This window comes from Arvicanthis niloticus, chromosome 16 (assembly GCF_011762505.2).
Source record: "Arvicanthis niloticus isolate mArvNil1 chromosome 16, mArvNil1.pat.X, whole genome shotgun sequence".
NCBI lineage: Eukaryota > Metazoa > Chordata > Mammalia > Rodentia > Muridae > Arvicanthis > Arvicanthis niloticus.
Window position 1 is genome coordinate 36,119,531 of NC_047673.1, and position 24,691 is coordinate 36,144,221.

Consider the following 24,691-nt stretch of genomic DNA (forward strand, 5'->3'; position numbering starts at 1 on the left):
AAGATGAAATCCTTAACTTTCAGATTTACTGTTACTAAAATGTAGTGCCTTCTAATATCTAAAATATTTGACTTTGCTATTTGAAGTCTGCGCAGTATATAAAGTCAATATTTATTACTTGTTCAACATTGAAGGTCTGATGTCTGCTTAAAATGTGTATAGGCACAGACACAAACACACACACACATATACACATATACACATATACACATATACACATATACACATATACACATAGCTCTATTTTCCATTCATCACAACCAAAGTTAAAGCAGAAAAAAAAAAAAAAAAAGCTAAACACTTCCAGATCACAACTGACTGTTCTACAACTCGAGTCCATTCAACTATATTATTAAACCTAAGAGGGGCTTTACAAACAGACACACTAAGCCTCATTTAATGTTTTAGCCCAAAGAAAGCATTCTGACCTTAGAGGCTGAAAAATAGAAAATGCTGACCTGGATATTCTATATTGAAAGAATAGTAAACAATTAGGATTCTTTTTATCCCTACCAAGGCCACTGGGAATGGAAACTTTGTTCTAACAGTCCTGAGACCAGGAGAACTTCTAAATAAAAGTAGCTAAGGAGTGGCTCCCAGAGGCTAAAATGTAATAAGCCCCATTGTCCTCACCAAGCTTCTGAAATCAACTGTTCCCAGTAGAAAATCTTCACGACACAGAAGCTAACCAAGTGCAATAAACAATCTAGCAATAGTTCTGGAGACAGCGGACACATGAGAACTTAACTGTTTTTAAAGATTTTATTTATCTAGATAAACTTGAATCTCTCTAGGGGCTCAGAATGGAACAAAATAAGCAAATTAAAAACAGCGAATTGACTCTTAATCCTGGAGTAGTATATTAGGAACACTAGAGCTTATTCCTGGAGCAATTTGAGGTTTAAAATAAGACTCATGAGTAATTCTGATTTACAGTTTCCAGTTTCCAAATATAAAAATGGTAAGTTCACAATAATAAACATAAACGGGGCTGGGGTAATGATTCAGTAGAAAGAGCCCTTCTGCACCAGCCTGGGGAATCTGAGTTCAGATCCTCAGCACCCAAGTAATAATGCTGGCATGGCTGGCCCAGTCACTGTGAAGTCGTGGAAACAAGGGGCTTCTTTTACTCAGCCAGCCTAGCAGGAAAATGGGGAGTTACAAGTTCAGTAAGAGATCCTGTCTCAAAGTAGATGTTTTAGTTAGGGTCTTACTGCTGTGAACAGACACCATGACCAAGGCAACCCCTATAAGGACAACATTTAATTGGGGTTGTCTTACAAGGTCAGAGGTTCAGTCCATTATCAGCAAGGCAGGAACATAGCAGCATCCAGACAGGCAGGTGCAGAAGGAGCTGAAAGTTCTATGTCTTCATCTGATTGGCTCCCAGGCAGCTAGGATGAGGGTCTTAAAGCCCACACCCACAGTGACGCACCTTCTTCAATAAGTCCACACCTATTCCAACAGGGCCACACCTTCTAATAGTGCCACTCCCTGGGCTGTATATATACAAACCATCACAGTAAATATGGAAGAAAATAACACAGGACACCTAATGTCCTCCTTTGTACTAAGAGCACACATGAAGATGTATGTGATTGTGCCTGTGAGCATGTGCAGGGGGGGGGAGTGAGAGAGAGAGAGAGAGAGAGAGAGAGAGAGAGAGATCATATAACACAATACACACATATATAATTTTTCAGTATCCACTTTTCCTTCATAAGTCCTAGCAAGCATGGTACACCCACAGAATATTGTCTACCCACCTAGCCTGAATTTCAGACTTCAGAATTCTCTCTCTCTCTCTCTCTCTCTCTCTCTCTCTCTCTCTGACTCTCTCTCTCTCTCTGTGTCTCTCTCTCTCTCTTCACTTGACCTGAGCTCAGCAGCTACCTCCAAAATCATTAGCAGGTGTCCAACTGCAAATCACTGGCTAAGCAAAAGACCAAATGAAACTACAATGTCCAAAGTATGGTTCACCCTGAACTTATACACCTTTTGAATGGCAGTAAAGCTGTTACTTGCCAGGCAAATCACCATGAGTCAGGGACCCTCCAGCACATAAGCTTGCGGTCTAGTTGAGAAGACAATAATACACAAGTAACTAAGCAAATACAAAATTAAAAGTAGTCTTCATGAAGGAAATAAACAAGACAAAGATAAATAACAAGGTTGAAGAACTAGAAAAAAGACACTTCAGAACTTTAGGGGAATTTCTAAAATGCATTATTTGCACCTAAACCTAAAGGACAAGAAAGAAGGAGCCACCAGGAGAAGAGTATTGCCTATAGAAACAGCTATGTGTGTAAAACCTTAAGGAGGTACAGGACTGTTCTGTTTGAGGAACTTAAAAGAAATCAGAATAGCCATTGTGTATTATATAAAGGAGCACAGGAATGGGGTCAAATGTTTGGACAGCTACCTAGGGTGATATCCATGTTGAGTACAGATAGAAAAATGAGAGAAAAATTTACCCAGATAAATAGCCTTCCATTTTAACTGGGTACTAATGTTCTACATTTTCTATTTCTAAGCATTAAAAATACAGTAACATATATTTTCCTATATCCTAAAGTATTATTTCTTTCATGTTCCACTTCTAAAAATTTCATACACATTTGATAGAAAAAAATTGAATCTCGTTTTTCCCCTATTTTGAAAAATCTCTGCTTTTTAAGTAACATGTTTAGACCATTTGTATTTAATGTAGTTACTTATCAGATTTCATTAAAACCTATGTTTTTTTATTTATTCCACCTGCTCTTCATTCATGGAGATATTACTGGATGCAAGCTTCCTTTGTGTCATTAGTTACCAGTGGTACTTTACGTTCATGCTAAGTTACACCAAGCCATTAGCAATCTATTGTTTTACCTGAGTTTTTCTGAACAGCTATTATGTTGGCCACTTCTTCCTCTCTGCTCTGTCACAGGGATGCCGTGCATAGGTATGGGTCCTTCCTTCCTTGGAGGTCTGTATCTTTCCTTGAACTTCTAGTTTTCTTCCCAGTGACTTCAGTTCTTTAGAATGTGGTAAATGTTTTTATTGTCAGGCTTTTTTTGGTCAGTTCAAGAGTGACCCTTTCCCCAGATTCCTAGACTTAGAGATGCACTTGTCCTAGTTTGGGCTGTTATGACTGGGTGGCTTTTCAACAACAAAAAATTATTTCTTACAGTTCTAAAAGCTAGAAATCTAGGTTAGGATACTAACATGGTCGGGTCCTTGCTAGGGCCCTCTTCCAGATTTAAGATGACCAACTTCTTGTGTCTCTACAGAGATGGCAGAAAAACATCAGAGCTATTTTGGAGGACCATTCATAAGGGTTCTAGTCTAAGTCATGACGGCTCTAGATTACTGACCTTCTCAAGGGCTTCTTCAAAAGTCATCATTTTGAAAAACGGTCAACATACAAACTTGAAGGAGTATAAGTATCTAACTCATGCTGGTCTCCTCATGATAATGTTAAAATGAAAACTTTTCAAGTTGCTTAAGTAGTTTCAATTCAAGTACCAAAGTTGCCAAAATGTATAAAAACTCTTATCTCAAAATAGAAATTTCTAGCTAACAAAAAAGCTTTAAAATTATTGTTTTCAACAGAGAAAATATTCTCAGATGTAGTTATATGAAATATATTAAAAATAACAGGACATAAAATGGTGCCTTAAAATATGGTTAGTATAAAAATTATTTAACATAAAATATCACTAATACAATCGGCAATTGAAAGCTCTTTTAAAGTTAGGTTTAAGATTTGGCAACAAGTGAAACACTCCAAAATTTGCCAGGATAACATACAACTACTAAGTATAAAACTCAAGAAACTGCTGAGATATTGGATTTTAAGTGGTGTCTTGGTTTCTTCCAGATCACTCCAGGAAGCAAGGCAGCAGCTGCCAACCTGTGTCCTGGAGATGTCATCCTGGCTATTGATGGCTTTGGTACGGAGTCCATGACTCATGCTGATGCACAGGACAGAATTAAAGCAGCATCTTACCAGTTGTGTCTCAAGATTGACAGGTGCGCCTCGGCTAACTGGGTCAAAACTTGATCTGTTTTTCTGAAGAACCTGAAACAGAGCTCCAATCAGTCTCATGTGCCTCATGAGAAAAGTCATAGGCCTAGAATTCTGATGGAGTTTCTTATGTATTTGCCACTTTATTCTTGTATTCACGGAAACTGGTCAATATAGCGTTTATGAATGAACCATTTTCAAAAAAATATTTGAAATGTCAAAATTAAAATGGTACAGAGGAATGGCTTCTTCATATAGCACAGGGACTTGACAGTGAAAATAATTATGGTCATGAAAACACAAGAATGAACAACTGATCATGTATCTATGATATGGAATAGGGCTGAGAAATGTTCCATAAAGATTTGACCTGATTTGCCCAAAGGTGACCATGATAAATTTGGTTGTTAATATCCTCTCAGCCATTTTGTACAGGTTTGAATCAAAAGATTATGACAAGGTGTGAAAAACACATGTGCATATGTTAGATATGCAGACATTTCTAAACCACCTCCTAAAGCAAGAATTTGAACCCAACTTGTTATGACAGCCTGGATATGAAGCTGAAAATAATGAAGTAGTAATTGGCTTAGCAGTCGTTTGCATGCGATTACCATGTTGCTTTTGCAACCACCTCCACTGGGCCAGAGGACCAAATCCATCAGACATCCATAAGCTTCATGAAGAAAACTAGATTCTTTTCTATCTGTGCCCATGCTTCTGAGCCACAGATACATGAGAAGAACAGGACAAACCACAACTCTGTGATGCCAGTCACCCAGCCATGTGGCCAGTCTCTCCCTGGCTCCTGGGGTGGCCTTGATAGGATAGGAGAGAAGAGAGACCCAGACAGCTTGTCTCCCCGTGTTTTCCGCATGTCTCTAAATCTCTCCCTTCTGTTGTTCTCACACACACTGGAGATGTACTTACTCCAGAAACCACACCATGCATTCCAGGTGGTCCTACTGTTCTGGGTTCCTCGAAAGGACACTGACAACATAAGACTAAATGAAGATCTACAAAATAAGTAAAAGATGAATTCTTTGGGCTTAAATTAGTGAAGGTTGCTGATATTTTTCACAAACATGATGGGAAATAATGTATATTTTTAAAAGAAGTGCCATTTGGATTTAGAGCTTGCAAACTTTGTTTCATTTGCAGGGCAGAAACTCGCCTATGGTCTCCACAAGTGTCTGAAGACGGAAAAGCACATCCCTTTAAAATCAACTTAGAAGCTGAACCGCAGGTATGAAGTTAAGATTCTTGGAAGTGATATCACATGACAGTTTCTGTTCAGGGTGGGGTAGCTTCCCCAGGGTGGGGGTGGGGAGGAAGTGTCAAGTCTAAAAATCAAAACAAGTCACCTGTGAAGCTGTGATTGGTCTCTACTCTGTGAGATTAACTTATATGATTCCTGTGTTCTTACATCCAGAGAGAAACAGAGAGTGTCCCTAGGCAAACATCTCTTTAAAGATCAAATATATTCTCTGCTGGACATGCCAGTGTATGTCTGTAGTCCCAGAACTTAGGAGATGGAGGCAGGATTGTTGAAACATTAATGCCAGTCCAGAATAGACAGAAAGTTCCAGGCCAGCCAGGGCTTCATATTGAGGCCTTACTATACAAAAACACCTGGGGAAAAATATACATTCTCATTAGGAACAATATAACTAATTTAGATGGAATCCACCATTATTATTTTTTTTTCTTGTGATAGACTTCAGCCAAACAAATGGCCATGATGTAATCTAAGAACCTTAAGTTGTTCAAATAAAGAAAAAAAAAAAAAACAAAACAAAACAAAAAAAAAAAAACAAAAAAAAAAAAACAAAACTCTGCCATTTGGAACAGGTGTCTCTAATCTAAAAATTACTGTGATCTTCAACCCTTAAGGTCTTTTGTACAGGTCTTATTTTGACATCTTTCTTCAGTTCTCAGCTCTGATATTCTATAATTCTATAATTCTATATTCTATAATTCAATTTACCTTACCCCAAAAGAATTGAATTTTTGTTATCACAGAGATATTCTGCTTACGAAGCTGACTTACAAAAGATAAAGGCCCTTTTTTCCTGAGGCATCCCGGTCTCTTGAGCCACGTGAATCTAATCATCTGATGCCTATCTGGCTATATCTATTTTCAGAAAAATCTGCCCCCCCCCCAAAAAAAAAAACTGAAATTGAATCAAACCTCAATTATAATATACTGGAAAATCTAATTAAGAACGGGGTTTTGGAACCTCTACGTAGAAGCTGCCAAGGCTTAGAGATACAAAGATGTGATTTAGTAGCATCTTTGCAACAAGCTTTCCTATTAAAACGCTCCATATGCCTAGCCTGCAGTTTTCCATCTACCTACTGAAGAGTGTCTGAGAGCACAGTTATAATTCACACTTAGTGCCCTTGTCCTTGTCAGGCTCCTTGGCTCCCGGTCTGTCCTAACGTCTTCTACTTGTCCCAGTAAAGGCCTTGTTTTCACATCATAAAATTGACAGCACAGCATAAGTACAAGTATCTCACAGGCTACTCAAAGATTTAAATACAGCAGTATAAGCAAAGGCCTGAAGCTAGTCAACTCAGTGAGCAGTCTTAAGCTTAGCGTCCTGTCCCCTTAACCCCGAAGCTGTGTCAGAAGCCTCCCTAATTTTCAACCATACACACCTTCTTACCTAAGGGCTTTCTGTCTTCACTGCCACTGTGACAATGAAGAGTCACGATTCACTCCTTCCTTGTGACAATTACAAAGGAGATTGGATTATATTCTAAATTGTGTTCCTTCAAAGCTTTGTTTCAGTTAAAATACAGTTCCTCCCCCAGCCCACACAGAAAAGGCAACATAACATGTAGTCTTTACCCAAAGGATTTATAAGATTCTTGCCCTAGCTTTTGACTAAAAGGGAAGGAAGAGCCTGTGCCTAAAAAATATGAGCAAAAAGAAGAGAAAACGGCCCTCAAGGAAAATAAACAGGATATAGAATATTCTAAAGACAGGAGCCATTGGTCTGTTTTCACTGAGATGCCCCAAGGCATAGCCCACAGAAAGCACCCAGTACATCACAAACTATATTGCAAAGTAGGTGAAATTAGCTGGCCAGAGGATGAACTGTGCATTTCCCAGCAGTGACTAGGACTGGTCCTGAGGAACAGTTCAGCTACCAACTGTTAAGTTGTGTGATCCTGGAAGGCGAGTGGCATATTTAGGTCAGATGAGACTTTCTTTCTTCAGAGGAAGTGTGTGAATGGTGAAAGAGGTCAGAGAACTGATATGGGTCTGCTTTCCTCTTTTACAAACACTTAGGACCAGAAACCTTAGGTTAATTTGAAACATTTGCATATACACAGTGAGAGACTTTATCGAAGAGACAACATAAAGTTTAATTTTGCCCTTTTTTACATCTTGACACAAAGGTTCAGGGTTATAAGCCCACTCATTTCTCTGGGACCCAGTGCATGAAGCCAAACATGGGAGCTTCTGTTTGTGACATTGTACCATTGCTCAGAACACTCCTCTTTTTGGGACAGTTTGGATTTCTGGATTTTGGATTAGAGATGTTCAACCTGTAAACATGTCAGAATGAGATCTGAAAGCCATTGGTGGCTCACCTCATATGCTAGGGTCCTGTACATTGACTAGTAGCACGTCTAATCAGCACCTAATTCGACACAAAGAAAGGTTAGATGAGACACAAACTTCACTGTCGTGTGTACACAGTGCTTTGCAGTAATACACATGCCTGTTTACCTCCCATCCACATCGGCTGGTTATTAAGAGGCAACGCACGTGAAAAGGAGGTCCCTGTGGCCCTTCTGCACACATCTGTTGACTGTCCAAATTTGGAGTCTCTAGAATGCAATGGCTACAATTCCCATTTCTTTGTCTGCACACAGCACACATGGAACACTGCATTACGAGCACCCTTTTGCCAATTACATTCCTTTCCCAAACATCTCCTTGGTTTTCAAACTCTAACTCACCAACCTGAGATGTAAGATCTGCCGTAACTAAACAGGTTCAATCGATGGCCCAAACCCCTTCATTAATCCCAGTTGTGCTCAGACCCTGTAAGGACTGGTTAAACCAAGGTGTACTTAAGCCACGACGGGAGTCTGTTTTGCTACCTTCTCTCCGGAATTTAATTGTCGATGACAATTCCTGAGTCAAAATGAGAAAAGAAAAGAGATCTCTCCTGCAAATCTGTTTGCATTCATTTATGATTATCACTCTTCTAAGAACTAGCTTTTAAGGCATAATTCTAATTTTAAATATTCTGACTGCTTCTTAACCATTTATTAACCCAGATATCCTGAACTTAAGGGTTAGAAACTACCAACTTTTACTTTTTTTTTTTTTTTAACGATTCTACAAATAAGGGAAAAGGAAATGAATTTCTTTAAAACAAAAAAAAAAAGAAGAAAGAAAAGAAATGAAATGAAAAAGGTGACGATCAGGTTAACAACTATAGCAGGCATTCAGATGGAGCCCTTTTAAAATTCCATTCATTTGAGTCATGCCCAGTCCTTACTGGCTCCTTCTCCAAGAAGCCAGCATCTGACTGGCTCAGAGATAAGAAGGACTTCAGCTCTCCTAATCAGCAAAAGGTTCCCCTCCTGCCTCTCTTCAGTGAGATTTCAACATGACTAACTCACACGGATCAGGCATTTGGTCCACCAAACAGCTGAATTTCAGTGTACCTCTGCCATCTGAGTGTCCTGGACACCACACAGAGAGATTTTCTTCTAGCAGGTTATACATTTGGGGGCCTTTGCATTTGGAGGGGAAAAAAAACAACTAACTTTTAAGTAATATCCAGCTTTATAAAAATATTTACTTTTGCCCTTTAATGGGAAGCATGTAAACAGGGTAACCTTCTGGAAAGCAGAGGCATGTCAGCTGGGGAAGTGAATGCCATCAGTGAGCATTTAACTGTTGTTATGGGTGATGGATAATGTACACAAACAGTAGAATATTTGAGTTCTTGTTTCTCAAATTGCTGGAGTAAATATTGAGACCTTTGGCAACTGGGTAAAATATCCTTTTTTTTTTTTTTTATTTTAAACACACTATCTACTCAGTGAAAGAGAAAAACTATGTCCCATTATCTAAGACAAAAACCAAGTAATATCTTGTCAATATATACAGATTAGATAATGACGTGTGTGTGTGTGTGTGTGTGTGTGTGTGTGTGTGTGTGTGTGTGGTTTTTCCCTGTGAGCAGACTCTGAGGAATTTTTCTTACATAATTACAATAATTGATATAAAATTGTAATGATTAGATTTTTTCATCTTTCCATACTATGATGAAATAGAGAAGTTTTGTGTTTATAGATTCAGATTTGAGTCTTAAGCTTCTAAAGGACCTGAAGAGGTGTTCAGATCAGTTTCCAATGACTAAACGAATCATTTGCCTTGAGCCGGGTGGTCTGTGAGCAGGCTTAGACACTCTGTAAACAAGGCATTACTCTAGACCGTGTGTGTCCTTCTCCAAAGCTTTGTTTCTCAAGCAAACTGTTACTTTCTTAATAGCAGCCACGTAATTCAAAGCTATGGTGCACCTCACTTAGCAAGAAAGATGCTCTGTAGAAAAAAATAAAAATGACTCTTTCTAAGCAGGAAGAACATTATGCCTGTCTTTGTAAAGGACTGTGTCTTCCTTTCACATGGGCATCCACAGTTTGTTTCCGTAATGTTAACGTCAATCTCCAATGTTTTGGTGATGAGAAGGTGCTATGAAAAGCAAGCTTTCTTTAACATTTCCCCAACGCTCCTCTAATGAGAAGTGGAAACACTTGGAGCCCAAAACAATGGCTTTAAGAATGGCTTTTTCAAAAAAAAAGAAAGAATAGAGAAAGAGGGAAAGGAAAGAAAGAACGACTTTCTCTCCACTTGAAGGGTGAGCATGAATGGATAGCTTCATAGTTTTCAAGCCTGATGCTACAGATTCATTGCCTCACCTGGACTCCATCAAATATTTGCTCACTTCCCTGTCCTTGGTTTCCCGCTTCCCTGCCATTTTCGAATGAAAGACTTAGAAAATGGCAGGTAAATAAGAGAAATGAAGTATATGAGTCAGGCAGATTCTGCAGATAAAGAAGGTGACAGCCTGGACACTTTGTCTGCAAGCGTCATAGACACCTAACAGCATCATCAGATTTTAAGGTGGACTGTCTCTGAGTGTTGGCATTTCCAGAACCGGGGAGGCCACTGTGCGGAGCTCCATTTTTCTGCTGTCAGTGCCCTTTCATCAAATCCGTAACTTGTGCCACGGCTGCTCTCCCATTTCACTCCTTCAAAATATTATTCCTGAATATAAGCCTCTAACGTTTAAAAGCCATATTTTAAAAATTGAGAATTAATCTGAGTGACTCCACCTTTTCAATCAGAATTCTTCAATGGCTTTCTCTAGGTAGAATAAACCAATGGCTGGACTACATAGAAACTGCTATATTAAAAATGTGTGTTGCACGTGCTTTTCCAAGAAAAGCAGAAAAAGAGGGAATTAAAGTGGACTAGCAGGCATCTAATTGGCTTTGTCTTTGGATGCCGTTTGGCCATCAACAATGATGTAAGACTTGGACAGAATGCTGCCTCTCTGTGCCATTGTTAAGTTTCTTGTTTAACTTTGGTGTATACACTTCATTGTGCTTTGGGGGATAACGATAAAGACCCATAAACTAACACTTTGCAAAGCCTAAACAAAAGAGTGTTTTAAGCCTATATTAGAAAGACTTCCTTTTATGGTGTGAGTAGAAAATAAAGTCATTTTTCTTTTAACCAATTCCATTTCTAATGACAGAGAGAGAGAGAGAGAGAGAGAGAGAGAGAGAGAGAGAGAGAACTCAAAACTGAAAATCACAGAGAAAAGGCTTGGAGCTAGTTAACTTATGCACTGCCATTTGGAAGTCCTACTGGGAATTGTGAATGCACAAATGCCTTCTGGGAATTGTGAATGCACAAATGCCTTCTGGGAATTGTGAATGCACAAATGCCTTCAGAGGAGCTGATCCCATTGCAGGAAACTCGCCATCCATGTTATCCATTATCTAAGAGCACATGAAACAAAAGCTAGTGGCAGATATTTTTTCCTAATCAAACCATCATAGTGTGTTAATTAATTATTGTAAATGTAACGATACTTACCAAGATTTTAAAGGCATTTCATACTTTGTTCTATAAAACCAACTAGGTTCCACAAAGCTGGAGTGTCTTGTCTTATCCTGACTGACTTGCTCTATAATTAGCATGGAAGATTTATAATCCATCAAAGCTGGATTGGGCAATTAGCCTACGTCTTCTTTCATATCAAAAGGCATCACGAAGGCTCAAACCACAAATGCCACCATTACTTAAAGTTATTTCCAGCACACACTTTTCAAGTCATGGTAATGGTTAGTCAAAACGGTAATCACAAAATACAGCCAATCCAAATTCGTTAAGAAGTCAGCTAACACCCCAGGCTGTATGACTCTGTAAATGTTTGCACATATATTTTTACTTTGTATGAGATCCAATGCTGGGTCATTTCTAAAACTATATTTGGTGGTTTCAATACTCTTGCTATCTAGTGTCAGCAAGAATAACGTCATCCAGCCAAGGCCTCAGCATCGATCCACTCTTATAGAAAAAAAAATTAGATGAGCAGGTATTAATTAGTCAGTCTAACAACACTAGACAGTCATGGGCAAAGTTGTATTCAACTAAAACCTTTTGAGAATCAGGGGACTGTTAACACATGTGTCCCACGTTGAGGGGACAAACCCTGTTCTTCATATCATGGTAGCTTCTCTGGTGGTATGTCATTGGGAGCAGATGGAGAAATGACTGGTTAACTAGCAGTTGAAGTTATGCTCCATTTGCACTATCGTAACTACTTTTAACAAGGTCAGTCAGCCCACATGGGGAAACATTTCAACCAATTATGCATTATTTCAAATCTGTGTGCAACATCGAGTGTACATTCACAAAAGAAATGAAGATTACAAAGATCGATGGAGCTAGTTCTGCCAAATAGAAACCTTTGTACACAGAACAGTCTCGTGTGTATTTTAACGTCCCTGATAGTTCCCCGTGGAGCTTCTATCACAAAAACTAACAGTTTTGAAACTGACCCATGTACTCAAAACTAGAAAACATAGCTCCTACACTTAGCCGAGTCATTCAGGCATGTTTCAAACTCAGGGCTTAGACTCTGCTTGAGGTCCTGTCCCTCAGGCAACAGAGTAAAAAAATCTGTTTTTAATTTTAACAGAGACACACACACATGCACACGCACATCTTTAGATTCATTTGTTTTCCAAGAAAGAGACAACCATAAAGAGTTCTTTAAATATATGTGCAATATTATCTCAATTTTTTTAAAAAAAGGAATTCAGTGTGTGGTGTTGCTGTTTTAAAAGCCTTTCTGTTCTCCTTACTTTTCAAAAGTATAGTCATACACAAATTAACAACTTGGGTTTTGTCATTTTAGGTACTTTTAAAAACAAAATAAATTTTTGCCTAGATCAGTTTAAATGATAGACTATGGTAATTCACAAATGCTCAGTCACCTACTGATTTTATCCCCTCACTTCTTAAAATGGAGGGAAATTCATTCAGATGTGCTGGCAGCAAGCTTGCCTGGAATGCGATGGACCCTGGGTTCATTTCATAAGTATCACAAAAGCAAAAAGGTATTTATAGAGAAGAAAGCACAAGTACCTGCAACTAGAGAGACCATTAAGTCAGATAATTTATTATAAACTTTAAAAAAAAAAATTCACTTCTAATACAGTTTTTGTAGTCTCACAATAGAAGCAGATGAAGCCAGAAAAGAAGGACAGACACTGAAATTTGAGGTATCAAATGAGGTGCAGTCTATGGCGTCTAACATTTGATAGACGAACGTAGCCCGTGCGAATTTCAGAGACATGATAGGCGGACCCTAATCCCTCCCCTTAACCTTTTTGCTAATCCTGTTTGCAGGTAACGATGCCTTACTTAACAACCGCGTTGCTGATAGTTTTGTTCATTAACATCTTTGTTGTGCGCTCTCTGTGGCTCTGTGTATTTTGTCTGCCATGTACAGGAATTCAAACCCATTGGTACCGCGCACAACAGAAGGGCCCAGCCTTTCGTAGCAGCAGCAAACATTGATGACAAAAGACAGGTAGTGAGTGCTTCCTATAACTCACCAATTGGGCTCTATTCAACTAGCAATATCCAAGATGCCCTACACGGACAGCTGCGGGGCCTCATCCCCAGCTCACCGCAAAAGTAAGTACTGACGTTCAGTGCTGACCGGCGTTCTTCATGGTGCGTTTTCTTTTCCAAGGTCCAGATCTTGCTGTCTTCTCCTTTGTTTTCTTGAAGGTACTATCAAACTTTCCTTTTTAAAGAGAAGTATCTTGAATTTGGCTCTAGTTGCTCCGAAGCCCTGAGCCAGTTCCCAAATATCTTTAGTGGCTGTGTGATTTTAAAAAAATAAAAGGGATCTCTGGTCTCACCATCCGTCCTCCTTTGTCGTGTCAATATTTGGTGGTAAATGATTCCTTCTGCACAGTTCTCACGCATTTACGTTTGACCCTCAGAAGACTGAGCCTCCACTGAGAGACTTTTTCTTTAACCCTTTGTTTTCACAGGATGTGAACTACTTTGAACACAAGCACAATATTCGGCCCAAACCTTTCATAATTCCAGGCCGAACCAGGTCATAAATTCTGAGATTGTGAAATTTGAAGTGCATGTTGCTTTAATGAGTTCTTACTAATCACCAGGCAAAGTAACTGCTAGGTGTCTGGAGTGACTTTTTATTGTGAAGCTTATTTCGAAAAGCAAAAAGAAACAACTCACTTAGCAGCAAACAGTAGCCAAATAGCATCCATTACTGAGGGGTAAATATTGACTAGATGACAGGGCTATGAAATTTTATGTGATCACCAAGAGTATTTATAACTAGTGCCCCAGAAGCCCTGGAGATCCCATCCAGAACATAGTGACCTTTGAGTCAGGCAGATGTACCCTGCCCCAGATCAGGAAAGCCCAGCCTGCACCAGCAAAAAGAAAGAAAGAAAGAAAGAAAGAAAGAAAGAAAGAAAGAAAGAAAGAAAGAAAGAAAGAAAGAAAGAAAGAAAGAAAGAAAGAAAACCAAACCAGCTCCATGTAGTTAGTTGCAAGGGGATACCAGGATTGCTTTTTGCGTTTGACAGACTCTGGCCATCCCCCTTAATGCCTGCTTCTCTTTGTACCTTCAAACTCACCAGCCCTTATATAAGAATAACTGTTCATAGGTCTGGACAAAGAAACAAAGACTCCTTGAGAAAGAGACTTTTCAGTCTGGTGAAGATCAAGATATCATGAGGGAGGGAGGGAGGTTATTGAGTACTGCTGACTGTCTTGGGATACATTGTATAAACCATAATAACAATAAGGAGCGGGATCTAAATTCTTACCTGTCAACCAGAGAAGCGATTGTGGCTACACAATCTTTCCTGGAATCTTGTCTAGAAATTGAACTTCAGTTGAAAGCAAATAGCAACTTCAGGAAATTTCATTCTGACCTTCAGTTATCCCAAGGAAGCTGTTTTTCAGACTAGGTTGATCCTGTCTAGTTAGTAATTTGGCATAATGGTTTGCATCATGTACCCCAAACTGGGAGCCCACAGGTGAGCTCATTTCCATAGGCATGATTGACTTAGCCCTCCCATTGCTTTATGGGGAGGGGGTAATTAAATGTTTTTACATGCCAGCTTATTGAAGTACTCATAACTGTTAAAGTGCATATTAACTGGTATATTTCACAGTTACGTGACTGAACCCATAGGTGCTTCACTCTTCCTGTGGCTAGTAAATTATTACTTAATATATGATTTTTTTAAAGTGGAGAGCCTGCAATAAGCTACATAAAGAGCCAGAAGATTGTCTCCAAACAAACCACACAATTTTCATGTCAGAGAAAGAAATATGAATGGAGGGCAGGGAGGTGGGGAGATGCAGTGATGCCAAAAGCAGGGTCTGTGTCTGTGCAGCCCTCTGTTGGATCCTTAATACCTAGAGATGAGCCTGGACCATTATAAATAAGCTCAAAACACACGGACAGGGTAGAGGAATAAAATCCCAAAAGTTCCCAGTAGTTCCTGGATGTGAGACAGAGGAATTAGAAGCTGTTCTCCCGCTGCACCCTGAGGCTCCACACCACCCTCTTCGATACCTTGTTTCCATTCCTTTTCTCCATGTTTTCCCCCAACACTACCCCCACACCACTCCGCCTGCAGTCACGAAACACACTGCAGTAAGAGTTCAAAATGCTAATCAAATAACAGGCAGCCAAACATAGTGAATAAATATAGACCCAGGGACACATTTGATTACACAAAAATTCAAAGGTCAGAGAGACTTTCGTCTGTGCTATCTTAACTTGAATGTGGAGATAAGGACAAAGGGTTCACACATGTGTCACTTGCACGGACCTCTTAACACAATGGAATAACAGGAATCTTCTAAAAATAAGGTAAATAAATAAATAACAGGTACCTGTGTACATAGCCTGAAGGCTAGTGGAAACTCCTCTCCCTTCTGCCTTTCTTCCTCTCTCCCCTCACTACTTGGTCTAGCCTCACAACATTGTGCTCTCTCCCAGGGATGTTTCATCGAAATAGAATTTTGAGGCTACTTACCTCGCTACTACTGTACTGTGAATGAACAGCTCGTTTCATCTGAAGTCAAACAGGTGTAGTGGGTATATGTGTCAATGCACCTGGTGTTTTAGTAATAGCTCTGGTTCCTTTGATTACTTCATCACAGCTGAAGGCACTGAAAGCACTAGCATTTTTATATGGAAATATGCAACAATTTAAACTCAGAGCAATAATTCAAAATATAGGTGAGAATATATATATATATATATATATATATATATATATATATAGAAAATGAAATGTTTCTGGATAGTTTTAAACAAGTTCCATCCAGAAATACACCCTCCTCACCAAAAGTCTGAAACACGGTCCCAGGGAAGTTCGTTGTCTGTGGAAGAACCCACCCGGTTCTGAAGTAACTGAAGTCACCTTCCCCTTTACAGGTGATCTTGCCACATGACCAAAACAGCCTCAGGAGATCGAATTAGCATCTGCATCCTGGGTCACTAAGAATAAGTTTCTGAACTCAGGACAATATTCTACTGGGTCTAGCATCCCTGAGAACCGTCTTATTTAAATCACTGACACAGGAGCTCTTTCAACATTGTCTTGAATGTTTATAAAAGGTCACTCTTGCTGCTGTTACATCATTTCCTCCACTTAGTAGACACAGGGCCCCTAATCCAAATGATAAAGGAAGGAGAAATAGAGACATAATCTTTGACAAATTAAAACCATATGCACATCCATGTCTATATCCAATCCCTAATAACAGACAAGGATTACTAATTACATATCAAAATAAAGCCTATCTCTGAATTCCCATTGATAATGGTTTATCCGGAATCTAGCATCCCACATGGGACACAGGAAACCAGAGACGTTCTAAATCTTTCCTGAATGGATCCATTATATTTGGCCCAAGTCCCTTAAGATTTAACCCACTGTCTCCAACCCTTAGTTTTCAAGTTCATGAACCTTACTACGCTCACGTCAAATCATCAAATCCTGACCAAACTGCTCTCCAAGAGGAAAGTTTTCTTCCTTTCTTTTAGCAGTTAAACTCAATTTTGGGAAATAGTGCCGAGCCTAAAAAAGGCCAGATGCTATTTTGGTACATGACCTAACTAACTAGTGTCCTGGTTGGGTTTTAAACAAGTTCTCAGCAGGCAGGAGTTAAAGGGATGGTGTAAAAAGTTGGACTGTGTAACACAAAACCCTAAAAATAAAGTTAACTAATTTATTGACAGTATTGTCTAAACTAACCAGCTGCCACATTGACTTTAAAAAACTCCCTGCTCAGCATCCTTTTGAGTTTTGGTGTCTATGTGGGGCTCTAGTTAAAAACAGTAGTCCTTTAAAGTAAATGCAGAGATGGGGACCCATATGCAGAGATGGGGTCACAGCTCAGATTGTTGACTTTAAGACAATCACATCACATATATGTATCTGTCTCAAGTTCACTGCAACATTAACAGGAAATCAATTATAACAGAGGTTTACATTAATATCAACACCTCTTTTTGCTTTCCTCTAAACGGCTGTGCATTTTCGAAGACTCTCTTAACACATTCCAGTTTCTCTCATGAAATGTATCTCTGTGTGGATTTACTATGCTCATAGAGAGCTAAGGATGTAGCTCGGTGATAGCCTGATTACTTAGCATGCATGAGGCCCTAGGTTCAATTCCCAGTGCCAAATTAATCAATTAATTAACAAAGTGCATGTCAGTGTGGCTGGTCTCCAATTCAGCTCCATAAAGAATACAAGATTTCCCTAGTTCTTGGCTAGGGTGACCAACCTCTGTAATATTACTGAAGTCCCTAAACCTTGCCCATAAAGGGAAATTTAAGAAAATTGCATGGAAATGTATGTGTGTGTCCAAAATCTTGCATGAGACACCTGTGTACAAGGAAACAAATGTTAGCCTTGAGTAGCATCCAAATGATGTGGGGTGAACTATTCGTTCTGTAATCATCAAGGGCAAGGTGATAATGCATTTATTGACTGTTTCTAGCTCCTGTATTAGGTTACAGTTTTTAAAGTATGTTCTTAACAAAATAAGTGAACAAAAAAAATAATATATTGAAATAGTAACAGTAAAATATTGATAAAATAGCTCTAAAATATAATCCTTATCTAGCCGTACCCATAGGTAATTACTATGGAGTCAGCGCTTGACTTTGTGACTGAAGCATGCTTATTTTGAAAATGTCTAATCTAAATCTTCACGATAATAGTGATACTATTGATTAAACAGCAGTTAGTAATACTTTATAAAATTCAGAGTCACAAAACGTTATCCAGGCTAATCTTCCTCTACCATTTACCTGTGATATCGTCAGAAACTAAATTATTTGGCCTACTTTTTAAAAATCCAGGACAGGCATTTGCTATCTTCCTGCTTTACGTACAACTCTTCTACGTGTTAACCCTCAACTTGACAGAATCAAGGCAACAAGTGTAGTATCACCTGCAACTTCTAGTTTTGTTCACGTCTTTTTGCATGTACATTTTACAACGTCCCTTTTAGAAAGCCCTTCTAGCTGGTGTTTTAGATTGATGTGATCACCTCTTCTGTCCCCACTTCCTTCCTTCTAACTTCTCTGTACCTGTTTTCTGTGTTCTTCCGGTTCCCTGCGTCACCTTTGCGTAACGTGGTCATTAACACAGTGGCTGCAGCACTCCTTCCGGTATTGATTGTGGCAGTGGACGTAGCACCCCTTCTTCCGTCAGTACCATTAGTACGATCTGCCCAGGTGACTTGAAAGTTGCTGCTAAGATGGCCCCTAACATTCCTTTGGAAATGGAACTTCCGGGCGTGAAGATCGTACATGCTCAGTTTAACACTCCTATGCAGTTGTACTCAGATGACAATATTATGGAGACACTTCAGGGTCAGGTTTCCACAGCTCTAGGAGAGACACCCCCCATGAGGTAATATGAGTCTTTTTGAACTGTGGCATATTGACTAAACACATGGCTGATGTCGACTTTGATGGTGGTGTCTTTTAACTTTGTCTTGGTGGAAAGAAGGCTATGCAAAAGCTTTAAGGAGGAAAAATGTTTTGCAAACATTTAAGCCTGGTGAAAAAACTTATCTTCATGGATGATAGGACAGACATAGAAATAAAAATAAGATCACGTAAAGACCAAATGGATGTCTTTTGAAAGCTGCGGTGTTCTTTATAAGTGACTGATTTAGTAGTCTCAGAAGTGGCTTAAGAGCCTACATCGTCTGTCTTTTGTAGATAAAGAAATGGGAGGGGACATGTCCAAACACTATTATGAGATGATTCTATTTTTCTAGTGGAAATGTGCGGAGGAGAATTGTTTTTGCTGTTTTAAATGTTTGCATTTCCTTAAGTTTTTATAAGCAAATGCTTCCAGTTGTTAGTGAAGATAGTCAAGTCCTGTTAGTCTTTATTTTGACTAGTTTCTTCTTCATTATTAATGAACGTCTGTTCCAAATACCTTTGCCACAGAGCTTCTCCAATTTAAAAGATTTATTATGAAATAAAATCCTATTGCTTCTTTTAATATTGCAAAATAACTTTTTATAAATTATTGTGATACTTAAGAATGTTATGTACAATATCTCAAAGTTGCCTCAGGGTTTTTACAGTGAGTTAATCCCAAAGCCATGTTGCAAAAAATAAATAAATAGACAGACACACACATTCGTACGTAATATAGTAAAATAACAAAGTATTCAGTGCCTGACAAGTAGAATTATATCTTTAACTGTTTATTATTAATATACTTATTAAAAACATAGTAGATAAAACTGCTTTCATTATTATCAATGTGACTCTTTCAAAAACTGCATAATTGGCTTAACAAACACATTGCTGAATTATTGCAGTACATGGTGGTTTGAAACACTGTCGGGTGAATTTTATCAACTTACCAACTTACAAGTTATGTAAAACTTGGTTCCATATCAAAAATAAGAATACTTAAATGTCTACGAGTAAGAATAATCAAAATGAGTCCCCACCTACACTACTGTGTCTGCTGTCTTTTTTTCTGGGAGAGAAAAAGGGGCAGTTTTGTTCATGTCTATAATTATACAGCCATCAGACATAAGTCTTGTCTTTGAAAATTACCATGTCCTGGCAGGAGTCACCTAGCTGAATTCAAATGGTAGTTCTTATCCAAGGGATTCACTTGAGAGTCAGCCCTGCTCAGCCCTTGCAGTAAACAGAGGTTGATATTTGTTGTCATTTGCCTTATGGGGCTCCCGATGATGCGTCACCAGCTATATTTGTGTTTCAGTGAACCTACAGCCTCAGTACCCCCTCAGTCGGATGTGTACCGCATGCTCCACGACAATCGTGATGAACCAACCGCTCCTCGCCAGTCAGGCTCCTTCAGGGTGCTGCAGGAGCTGGTGAATGACGGGCCTGGTGAGCACCATTAGTATCTACCACCATATCTGTAATAGCCATATCTACCACCATATCTGTAATGGCCATATTGGGTGGGTGGGGAGGGAGAACTGAGCAACGGGGAATGCATGTCTGAATACTGACTGGTTTTACTCAGTGATAAAGTGAGGCTGTTGCTCAGAAGGATTTAGGGAAAGAACTTTCTGCACATGTCTAAGTATTCATGAAATGAAGCCACTCATTTAAATAGAAGGCACCCAAACCAAGTTCTAGCCACAGTAGCCGAGGGCATCATGGTAGTTTATTAATCAAAGATTTAGTTTTCAATAGATACTATAAGATTTCTCAGCCTCTCCTGCCCCACCCCTTAGAGTCTTATCAACCTTGGGGCAAAACAAACAAACAAACAAACAGCATGAAATGAAATCTACTGTGCACTTCATTCTTTGCCAAAGTACCTTGCAGATAATTTTCCCAAATCCTCACAATAACTCAGAAAGATAGGAACTATTTGCCCTATTTGACGAATGAAAAACAAAGGCATAAAAAAGAGTGGACTTAGATGAGGTCACACAGGCAGTATAAAGGACAGCTGACCTCTCACCTAGTTCTGTTCTCCTCTGGCTCATACTTAAGCTCAGGCTTTTTGTCCCCCCAAAAGATACATACTGCCCTTTAAGAGTCATGCAAAAGGCAAATATGCCCCTTTAAGATGGCTTGGTGAGGTCCTAGAAATAATAGCAAACCGTGTGCATCACTGGTGTGGTTGTGAATGGTGCAACCCCTCTGGAAAGCAGAGCAGCTGCCTCTTACAAAGTTCATTAAGAAATGACCGAGCTGTTTGGGACCCACATGAAGGCCAAGCTGCATATCTGCTACAATGTATGAACAGGGAGGCCTAGGTCCAGCCTGTTTATGTTCTTTGGTTGGTGGTTCAGACTCTGAGAGCCCTCAAGGGTCCAGATTAGTTGACTCCATAAAGTTCTTATCCCTTTTGAGGCCTGCAATCCTTTCTCCTATTCTTCCATAAGAATCCCCAAGCTCCATCCACTGAAATGGGGGTTATCCTAAAAGCTGTTGCCTGTATGTGGAATACATTCTGGGCTGCCTGCCTGGTCTCAGTGGGAGAGGAAGAGCCTAGATTTGAAGTGCCAGGTGGGAGGGATATTCAGAGGGGCCCCCACCCACTCAGAAGAGAAGGGGAGAGTGGAAGGGGGAAGGATTGTGGGAGGGGTTGACCAGGACAGGGGCAGTGAGAGGGATGTAAAGTGGATAAGTAAAAAAATAAATAAAATAAAATAAAATAAAATAAAATAAATAATCAGTGTTCTCAGGTAAACAAGGAAGATGCATTTAGAGTCCATCATCTCTGATGGAGGTTTCTTTTAAAATAAAAGACAGGAATCTATGGGGGGGGAAGGGGGGAATAAAATGACCCAGCAAGTCTGTGCCTAGACAGACATCTCAGAGCAGAAAAGAAAACACACTTGTACAGTGCATTCCACTCTTAACAAGGACCAAATTGGTGGAAACACTCAAATACCCATTGAGGCACCCGTGGATAAACGAAGTCTTATACCTCAGAAAGAAGTTATTCCTCCTTTAAAAGGCATGAGACTCTGAGCGCTGCAATAGGGATGAACCTTGAGAGCTTTATGCTCCGTGACAGAAACAGGACATGAAAGCAAAGGTCAGGTTGGCTCAGTTTATATGAGATCTCTAAAACAGACACAATTGTACGCAAAAAGTGAAAAAGAGGTTTCCAGGGACTGAAAAGAAAGGAAAGCACACTTCCTGTTTGCTGGCTACACGGTCCCCGTTCCAGTCTGTGGATGGTAAGAGGTGGCAGACACACAATGATTCTGAATTTGCGGCAGGTGAGCTGCATTCTCAAGTCATTGGAATGGTAAGCAAAAGACATCAAATGAAACAGCCAGGTGTGATGGCGCACACCTTTAGTCAGAGGAACTCTGAGTTCGAGGCCAGCCTGATCTACAAAAGAGTTCCAGGATAGCCAGAGCTACACAGAGAAAAACTATCTCAGAAAAAAAAAAAAAAAAAGACATCCAATGAAAGATGCCCAATCCTTGTAGCATCTTTCTATGGTTCCCAATAGCGCATTTTGTACGTAGTTTATTTTAAAGGGGCCTACTTCAGAACCAAGCCTCTTTTACAGCAATGGGCCCAGCTTCCTTTGAAACCACAGCACAGATGCGGGCTGAAGAATTCCTTGGGCTAAAGTGAACACTTTAAAATAGAAGTTAAAGTGCTCACTTTAAAATAGACTCCAAGTACAAACTGGAGCCAGCTGTTCCCCGCCATAAATGGAAACACTTTGTTTTTCAGATGACCGTCCTGCTGGAACTCGGAGTGTGAGGGCTCCGGTTACTAAAGTCCACGGCGGGGCTGGCGGTGCCCAGAGGATGCCGCTCTGTGACAAGTGTGGGAGCGGTATTGTGTACGTCTCGCTTTTCCCTGACTCGGGAGTTCTCTCTGTGTCTTGTTGGCAGTTTTCCATCTCTCGTACTTTTAAGACTTTATATATATAAAAAAAGCGATTTTGGAAAAGTTAAATTTCTACTCATTAACTTAAAATAGAACATTTAATAACTCTTCAGCATATTCGGCCAGTGTGCCTTAGTCATAACCCCATATTGGCACAGAATGGAAGTCAGCAGTCTATATCTTCAGAAATACTTGTGTGAGGTAAAAACAAAAACAGAACAAACAAAACTGCCCAAACATAGATATGATAACAATTTTTAAGAGTCATGATTTCCGTTTTAAAAATTAATTTCACTAACATGCAAGCTTTGGATACTTACTTTTCTGTATGGAAGAGAAACAAACGCAGGGATCATTAGATTATGAATTAAAATGCATTTTCTGACCAGTAGTTTTAATTATACAAATATCAAGATAGAGACTTTTAAAATGTAGTCAGCCTCCGTTGTCAAGAAACTCTACATGTATGTAAACAGCCCCCTTCACTAACTCAGATTTTTCGAGGGAGTCCTATCATCCTTAAATGTGTCGCATGTGGACATTTCTCCCACACTTTCATCCCTTCTCCCACCACAAGAAGCGACAAAATTTGCCCTGTTACCTAATAGAACAGTGGGAGAAGAGGAATGTGCTTAGAACCAAGGGAACAGAAAGGGGACAGAAAGAAACAGGGGTGGCTTAACAGCACTTCTGAAAACGTACAGCTCACGGTGTCACCAAAAATAATTATTGTTCCTAAAAAACAATAAACTGTGTCCGTGGTTAAGGCGAGGCCACCCACTGGGTGTACCATCCCTACTGGGTAGAGCAAATGCTGGACCACAAGGATAGGAAGCCATCAGTGGAACTTCCGTCTCTGCAGCTCACAGCCTGGCTCAGTCACCACTACCCCCTTTATGGGGTCATGGCTCCCACTTTTAAAGAAGCTGGGATGGGGAGGCGGGCAGGGGACGGGGTTTCCTGTCTGAGGTTCTAAAGATTATTCACACCTCACAGAGAAAGGTGATGGTGTGGTCGAGCTGTCACATACAAATGCCCGATGTACGCTGTGTTTCCCTGACTGTGAAACAGGCCGGCTTACACCAGCATCCTCTCTCTTCTCTTCCTGTGTTTTCATCTGTCTCTACCCGTGTCTTCTCCCCCACAGAGGTGCTGTCGTCAAGGCCCGGGATAAGTACCGGCACCCCGAGTGCTTTGTGTGTGCTGACTGTAATCTCAACCTCAAGCAGAAAGGCTACTTCTTCGTGGAGGGAGAGCTGTATTGTGAGACGCACGCGAGAGCCCGCATGAGGCCCCCAGAAGGCTACGACACCGTCACTCTGTACCCCAAAGCTTAAATCCTTTGCAGACCAGACCACTCATGCACGCATGCGCATACACGCTAACACCGGCCGATGATGTGGAGGACTTCAAGCAGGAGTGCGAACAGTCACCTCCCAATCTAAAGCCAAGGCTTTTAGACATTTACTGTGTAGTGAGGGAAATACATGGAAAGGCAAAGTATATCTATGGACTGTAATTCTTTATCTTTGGGGACAACAGTGGCATTTAAAGCAATAACGTTTCAATACCATGTTCCATTTGTTAACAACCATCCGACGTGTAGACACCTGGATATTTGGGGGAGTCCACTTGTTTTTCCTTCCAAGTTGCTTTTGGTAATTGTAGTAAGTAATGCCAAATAACAGCCCTGTGCTCTAACAAAATCTGCAGGTGTCTGCGTCTGTTATTCCTAAAGTGTGTGTCAGGAAGACATTTCCAGGATTGCTCTGTTCTACATGCAAACAACTATACCACTGGATAATGCAAGCAAAATAAATACGCGGAGCATGTTTTTTTTTTTTTTTTTTTTTTAATTCATAGTGAAGTAGTGATCAACAGATTCAATAAGAGGAGTCACTCACTCATTTCTTAGTGTGTCAATTAACAAATATTTTTAAAAATCTGTGTACTCTTTAGTTTTCATAGCTCAGTCCTTTGTGTATACGGTAAGGGTTGGATGCGTGTGTGTGTGTGTGTGTGTGTGTGTGTGCACATGCGTTTGTGTGGGTGTGTGAGTGTGCCTGCGCGTGTGTGTGCATGTGCATGTGTGTATGTAAGAGGGCCTGAACAAGTGTGACCATGTTTGTGGAGGCCAGAAATCAACCTTCATGTCATTCTGCAAGAGCCATCA

The 24,691-nt window shown here is 39.9% G+C and overlaps 1 protein-coding gene across 3 annotated transcripts in view; it reads left to right on the forward strand.

Moving 5' to 3' along the window:
- Positions 1 to 24,350, forward strand: part of Pdlim3 (PDZ and LIM domain 3) — a 31,849-nt gene extending 7,499 nt beyond the window's left edge. The window contains exons 2-8 of one of the 3 annotated variants that reach the window (XM_034521002.2): positions 3,866 to 4,017; positions 5,174 to 5,258; positions 13,628 to 13,695; positions 18,296 to 18,559; positions 19,901 to 20,031; positions 22,360 to 22,471; positions 23,666 to 24,350. In XM_034521002.2, the coding sequence (XP_034376893.1) occupies positions 3,866 to 4,017; positions 5,174 to 5,258; positions 13,628 to 13,695; positions 18,296 to 18,559; positions 19,901 to 20,031; positions 22,360 to 22,471; positions 23,666 to 23,855 (1,002 nt within the window). In that variant the 3' untranslated portion in view covers positions 23,856 to 24,350. Of the gene's footprint in view, positions 1 to 3,865; positions 4,018 to 5,173; positions 5,259 to 13,074; positions 13,263 to 13,627; positions 13,696 to 18,295; positions 18,560 to 19,900; positions 20,032 to 22,359; positions 22,472 to 23,665 lie in introns of all 3 variants that reach the window. The other 2 variants (XM_034521004.2, XM_034521003.2) reach the window with 2 other exon arrangements.
- The last annotated feature ends 341 nt before the right edge of the window (positions 24,351 to 24,691 follow it).